The 7,397-nt window shown below is 47.5% G+C and overlaps 1 protein-coding gene across 1 annotated transcript; it reads left to right on the forward strand.

The window, feature by feature from the left end:
- Positions 1-4,369: 4,369 nt before the first annotated feature.
- LOC308440452 (small ubiquitin-related modifier 1-like) lies at positions 4,370-6,533 on the forward strand (the record flags this gene model as incomplete). The annotated part of the gene is made up of 2 exons (XM_080942560.1): positions 4,370-4,635; positions 6,425-6,533. The coding sequence occupies 2 exons, from the start codon at positions 4,370-4,372 to the stop codon at positions 6,531-6,533; spliced, it is 375 nt and encodes a 124-aa protein (XP_080798686.1).
- Between the last annotated feature and the right edge of the window lie 864 nt (positions 6,534-7,397).

The raw sequence follows: 7,397 nt of genomic DNA on the forward strand, positions 1-7,397 counted from the left end.
CTCCTAGATGACTCTAGGTTTTCCAAAAACCTACTTTAATAAGGGTCCTTAAATGTTTTAGCCTCCCTTCTAGCCCACCACTTGCCAGAGGTAGTGAAAAGGAAAAGTTAATAGGGCAAAGGAGGAATCTCACGAGAAACTCTTTGGGGGTTTTTCTCTTTAAAAAGTCAGCAAAGAAGTCAGGACAAACCAACGCCACCAGTGCCACAGAATCACGAGCAAAGACCACCAGCAGCAAAGCCAAACAAAGACAAAGGGTAGCAAGGCGAACCGGTGCCACACAGCACCATCCACTGTCTGCTGGATTACATTTATATCTAGCCTTTCCAAACAAGAGTCGTCTCAAACGGTCACTCTAGCAAAACCGCACACACCCTTTTCCCAGGCAGCTTCCTGAAAAACACCACCTGTGTGTCAGTGAAACATCCCCCACGTGTCTGCCTCAGTGAAACAGCCTCTCATGAGACAGCTCTAGAAAACAATCACATGCCACAACTGAGTCTCCCAAGAAGCCAGAAATTTTCACTTCACTAGCTTGTATCATTTGACCAAACATCTAAGCAGCAGCCACCTGCTTACTTTTCTTGTCCAGGTCTGGCAAGTAACAAAGCTGAAAATCATACAAAAAACAAACAAGCAAACAACAACAACTGGTCACCTGCGTGTCTCTAAAGCCTGCCATTATGTACCTCCTTCCCAACATGTGGCACTCCAGATTTCTAAGGATGGCTTCAATCATCTAGAGGGCCACACTCCATCTTTAACCATTTTTCTCTCTGCTCACATTCCCCAGTGCTAATGATTTCCAAACAATAACTCCAACCTCACCCACTTTCTTGATTAGGTGAGTGCTGAGGTTTGGTCTGTTGCTATGTATTGTAATGCTAAGTGTGTGCCCCCAAGACTTGGTTGAAAAGTGTGGATCCCAAATTACAAGTGTGATCACATGATACAAGCATGTAGATCCAAGTGATGCTATGTGACCCTGCCCCCAAGTTACTTCTGATTGGTAAATAAAGATGACTACAGCCTACAGCTAGGCAGAATTAAGATGCCTGGAGGTCAGAAGAGACCAAGAGAAAAGGGAGATGAAGATGAAAGAGGAAGAGGAAGATGCCACGGGTTAGGAGTCAAGAAAGTATGGCCTGCTGACCAATTGGAGTTAAGAGCAGCCCAGATTACATAGTAAGTAATAACTCGGGACTATCAGTAGGAAATAGATTCAAAAGCATAGAAGGTAGATGTCTTTCCAGCTCTAGTGTTGATGAGGGTTTATTGTACACATCAAGGTTGTGTGCGTCTTCTATCCAGAAACCAAATGGTCAAAGGCAGGATAGAAACTCTGGACTGGGATTAAAATTTTCTACAGCAGGTGAGATGTGAGGGCTCTGAGGGGCTCATTGGCCAGACATGCCCCAATTCCTATCTTTAATTTCCAGTTATGATTCCTAACAGCTCTTTATTGTGCCCGGTAGCTTCCTGAGATGTATTCTTCACAAGTCAGCCAGCTCGAGTCCTTCCCCAGTGCTTTAGATAAACTTCCTAATAGTCTTAGGTTCACAGTCAAGTTGGAAAGGAGGCAGAGTCAACACACTTCTATGTGCAGACTCCAAGATCATCACTGTCCTTCTACAGCATCATCAGCAACTATATCCCTGCTGGGCCTCTGCAGGAGATGCTGGCTGGCTCTTAGAAGCACAATCCCTCTGACTAGTCCCTCTCCCTCCTACTTCCCTTCCTCTTCCAAGGCAGGAAGCAGAACTCAACCCTCACCCCCAACCCCCACCCCAAAGCGACGTAGAACGTGGGGCAATCTCTCTCACCCTGCTACAGCGAGCTGTGAGGAGTTCTTCTATCTTCCTTGTCTAGTCCTAACTGATATGATCCTTATTCCACGGGGAGTCCTGCACCCCCCCTTGAGGAGGCAGGCTTTGCTGCACCCTCAGTCAGCTGTGGTCCTCCCAAGCTCTGCACTTCCCTATGCTTTGTCACCAGAGTGTCCACACTAGTGTTTATGGCTGGAAGGGGTAATGGATGGCATCTCCACTGTAGAGGCAAGTCTGATGCTGAGGTCCTGTTTCCCAGTTGGTTCTTGATCTGTCAGTAAAGAAAGCCATGGGTCAATTTCTGGGCAGAAGGTACAGGCAGGACTTCCGGGTGCCTAGGGGAAAGGGGAATGAAAAGAAGGAGAGGAGGAGTTCATCATGCTTTGGAAAGAGGAAAACCAACCAATCATGTGAGGTCTTGGGAGGAGCAGTGGGCTGTGGCCACTCCTATAGGTGGATGGCCAGAGCTGTCTAGAAGGGACTAGATTCAACTGACCAGCTAAGGTTAGGGCAGGTGGGAGGAGAAGAGCTAAGAGTAATGATAAGGGTATGTTTTCCAAGTAGGAGATAGTAGCACCCAGCAGCTCTCTCTCTCTCTCTCTCTCTCTCTCTCTCTCGTGTGTGTGTGTGTGTGTGTGTGTGTGTGTGTGTGTGTGTGTTCCAAAGATTCAAGGGAAGCCAGGTAGGGGCTAGTAGCACATCCTCCATTCCTGAAGCAAAGGCAGATAGTGCAAAACTGCATGTAACATTCAACTGCACTCCAAGTGTGTGCGTGTATTCCAGTGTAAATGTCTGTGAGTGTGTATTTGTATGTGTATGTCTGTACATGAATGTCTGTACATGCGTGTGTGTGCATGTGTCTGTGTGAGCTTGTGGGTATGTTTGTGTGTATGCATGTCTATGTACACGAGTGTGTGTGAGTTCTCACACATATGTGTGTGTGTTTACCTCTGCAGCCACACTCACTTGTGTGTGCAGAGGTTGACTTTAATTTTAAATGTCTTCTTCTTGATCTCCACCTTGTTGCCTGTGTCAAGATCTCCCTCTGAGACAGATTTACGGATTAGCCACTGCACCCCTATGATTAGCCAGTCTCTGCCTCCAGCACAGGGAATATATATTTATACCTGCCAGTTCTTCATGTGGTATCTGGGAATCATCCCAGCTCAAACCCCCAATTCTAATTAAGGCCCACACTTAATGCAGAATGTCCCTAACACATTACATTTATTGAATGAACTTATGTTGCCTGCAAATTCTAGAAGAGGCTGTCATACCCTTGGTGCTGGCATTGCTGGCGGCTGCAGGAACCCAGAATGGCTGCTAAGAACAAAACTCAGGTCCTCTGCAAGAGCAGTACTCCCTCTCGATCACTGGGCCATCTCTCCAGCCCCTCCTGCAACTCGTGAAGGCATGGTCCCTGTTTCTGCCACAGCATACCTTACTCTACACTAGCTGGTCTATTCCCGTCTGGCTTATTCTCCTGCCTCTGCCCATTCTCAATGCAGGCGTGTGGGGGTGAGTGACACCCATCACCGCATCAGGTCTTTACACCAGTGGGTTACAGGGAGCAGACTCAGGTCATCCGGCCTGAGTGGCAGCTTCTTTCACAGGTTGAGCTGTTTCCCTGGCCCCTCTGAATGCATTTTCAGTTTATTTTTGAGGTGCTAGGGACCAAACCCAAAGCTTTGCATGGCCTCTCCTCTGAGCCATAAGTCAGCATCTGAGTTACAGTTATCTGCCCTGTCTCTCTGGGCTCCCCTAGGCTGAAACAGTGCCTCAAACTCCCCTTCTGTTTCCCTCTGCTTTGATGGCTGCATCCAGAGTGCTAAGTGACCTTTATTGTGGGTTTGCCTCCTCTTTGCCTCATGGTCAGACTGACTTGGTGGCTGATGGGTGGGTGATGGGTGGACTGTGGGAAGAGGATGTCAGAGGGAAGTGTCCTGTTGTCATGTGATACTAAGGGTGTTGCTGTCTCAAAGACTCACCTGTGGCTGCTGGCCTTGGTTACTAGCTGAGTGAGGTGGCAGTCTTCTGCTTGGGTGAATCACTCCAACCCCAGTACAAAATCCATGGATCAGTGTGGAAGCCCTGGCGCTGGCTGTTACCAGTTTGCTTCTGCCTACTGTGTAGGTCTGCCTGATGACAGAGGGTGCCTCTATGCGGCAAGATTGGGTGACATTTTTATATCACACGAGGCTGCTTTCTGGTAGAACTGGGTTCAGACTTCCAGGTGTGCAGAAGAGGCTGGGACAGCACTGGAGCCAAGCCCCTAGTCATGTGTCACTCCCTCCTCCCCACTGAGCTCTAAGCCTCGTTTGACAGCAGGACAGAAAATGTGCCCTGACCCTTGTACCTCCACTGTAGCCACCAGCCCTTAGAGGTGCAGGACTCCAGAAAGCTCCTGATTGCCACTGCTCAGGGACTTTACTTAGAAAATGCAGGTGCCGTGGAGAAGAGACAGATCTGTAAACCTCAGAGTGCGGTTCTGCCTGCCGGAGCCCACTGTGGTGCAGGGACCCCTGGGCGAATCCACTGTCACCATGTCTGACCAGGAGGCAAAATCTACAACTGAGGACTTAGGGGATAAGAAGGAAGGGGATACATTAAACTCAAAGTTATTGGACAGGATCAAAGTGAAAATGACAACACATCTCAAGAAACTCAGAGAATCCTCCTGTCAAAGGCAGAAAGTTCCAGTGAATTCACAAAGCTTTCTCCTTGGAGGTCAGAGGATTGCTGATAACCATACTCCGAAAGAACTGGGGATGGAGGAAGACATGATTGAAGTTTATCAGGAACAAATAGGGTTTCTCTACGGTTTAGATAATTCTTTTTTAATTTTCATTTTTTTCCTTTTCCCTCAATTCTTTTTTTTTTTTTTTAGTTTTTTATAGTATTTTTTATTTTTATTTTATAGTTATTTTGTAATGTGGTGTTCAAAATGAAACTTGGGGCTGGAGAGATGGCTCAGTGGTTAAGAGCACTGACTGCTCTTCCAGAGGTCCTGAGTTCAAATCCCAGCAACCACATGGTGGCTCACAACCACCTGTAATAGGATCTGATGCCCTCTTCTGGTGTGTCTGAAGACATCAACAGTATACTGATATATAATAAATAAATAACTGTTCAAAATGAGAATTGAATACTGATACTCCACCTCTTAGAACATCTGGTAATCTGAATTCTAGTGTTCAATATTCATTATTGGCTGTTTTTGTTGTGCTGATTTTTGGTGATCAGGCCTCAGCTCCCTTAATATTGCCCTCCTTCCCATAAGAAATGTCATGTTTGCCCAGAAAGGCCACCATTTTCAGGACTGTGCATTTTCAGGTTTGTGATGATAAAAAGATCAGCCAATGGGAGCTTTCCTATGACCTGAAGTTCCAGCATGTGATATTTTCACTCCTGGACCATGGTTTTCAGTGGGAAATGGAAATTTTTCAGAGAACTGAACTGTGGGAAATGACCTTTCCTCAGCTTGAAGCTACTTTTAAAATCTGAGGGTCAGGACCAAAAGAAGAACATCATGTTTGTAGTCGAGATGACAGAGTGGGAGTAACAGCCAACTCCAAGGGGGCTTCACTGGAGAGAAAGTTAATAATGAAGTTACTCATACAGAAGAGCACACAGCAGACACTGTCGCTTCTTATTCTGTTTGGACTTTTTCTCAAGGGACATCATCTGTATCGGCTTCATTAAAATAAGCAATATTTATTTAAAAAGAAAATGCAAATTCTGTGTCAATAGTTCAACTGACGAAATGCTATTTCAAGCATTAGGAGCTGAATTCAATCCCCAGCACGAAGCAAAAAAGGGGCATGGTGAAATGCACCTGTAATCCCAGTGGAGGCAGAGACCCGACCATCCCTGGAGCTCTCCAGCCAACTAGTCCTGTCTATTTGGTGAGCTCCAGTACCCAAAGAAAGACATTGTATCAAAAACAAGGCAGGGAGAGATTGAAGAGGATACCTAAGTCAACCTCCGGTCTCCACATGTACACACACACACACACACACACACACACACACACACACACACACCAGGGGAGGGGGAGAGAGAGAGGGAGAGGGAGGGAGGGAGGGAGGGAGGGAGGGAGAGTGAGAGAGAGAGAGAGAGAGAGAGAGAGAGAGAGAGAGAGAGAGAGAGAGAGTAAACTGCAAAAGATCCAAGGGCACAAGCCCTTGGAGGCAGAGGCAGGAGAGTCTCTGTGAGAATCTCGGTACAGCCTGGTCTACATTGCTGGTTCCTGGTCTACGTTGCTGGTTCCTGGTCTACATTGCTGGTTCCTGGTCTACATTGCCCTCTACCCTGAACCTCCCAGCCCAGTGGCTGGGCTGCCCTGCATGCCCACATTCCTCCCCTCCCCCTCTCTGTCCCTGTCCCCCCTCCTCCCTCTCCCTCTCCTTCACTCTGTCTCCCTCCCATGGCAACTTCCCTGACCTCATTCCTTGGGACCAGAGAACACGATCAAGAGTGATTTTCCAATAAGCCTGTCTTTATATGCACTCTAATCCGGCTTGAACTGGTTCATTTCACCGGCAGAGAAATAACTTATCTGGTGCCACATGATGACATCACCCTATCCTCTGTTCAAGGCCCGTGGTCACAACAGAAAATGTCTACACGGAGTATTTGGAACCTTGGCCGATCTTCGTCACCTCTGATTTCCACAAGATTCCTTGGGTTCCCCAGCAGGAATTCTGATGGCAGAGGAAGGTCAGAAATGCCGAGTGGACTTTCTCTAGGACCAGGACTCCTCCTTTGTAAAATGGAGGTGGGGTTGATTCTAGTTCCTTTCTCAGCTGTCCCAGGCACCCGAGGTTCTTTAATTGCCTAAGACTGCAGCGCCCCCTGCTGGCCAGGCGCCGCCTAGTGCTCTCTGATTCCCCTACAGGAGGTTTTGGGAAGGTCAGCTTGACTGATCTGCGGAGGTCAACCTTTGGGATTTAAAACTGGGCTTTGGGCCTCAGTCAACTTGGATTCCAATCTCAGCCCCTCCACTTTCTAAGAAGGGGCCCTCAAGTGTGCTGTGGAGCTGCTCAAAACACAGCCGAGGGCCTGTTATCTGTAATATGCAAGACTTCTGTGGCTTTAAAAATATTTATTTCTTTTTATTCCATTTGTATTCTTGTTTGCTTACACGTATGTATATGCACATGTATGTTTCTTGTATCTGAAAGGATCAGAGAAGATCCCAGGTCCCCTGGGACTGGAATTACAGAAGATTCTGAGCTGACTTGTAGGTGCTAAGAACCAAATTTGGGTCCTCTAGAGCAGTAAGTGCTCTTAACTGTTGAGCCATATCCCAGCCCCTGTTTGTTTGTTTTGTTTTGTTTTTTCAGACAAGGTCTTACTTTGTAGCTCTGGCTGGTCTGGAACTGATGTGTAGACTAAGCTGGACCTGAACTCACCAAGATCTTCTTTGTTCTGATTCCTGAGTGCTGGGAGTAAGGTGTTTGTCACGTGGTCTCTCCTCTCCTCCCCTCTCCTCTCCACCCTGCTATCCCCTCCTCCCCTCCCCAGTCCCGTCCCCTCCCCTCCTCTCCTCCCCTTCCCTCCCCTCCACCT

Source organism: Micromys minutus (assembly GCF_963924665.1).
Source record: "Micromys minutus genome assembly, chromosome: 31".
Taxonomy (NCBI): domain Eukaryota; kingdom Metazoa; phylum Chordata; class Mammalia; order Rodentia; family Muridae; genus Micromys; species Micromys minutus.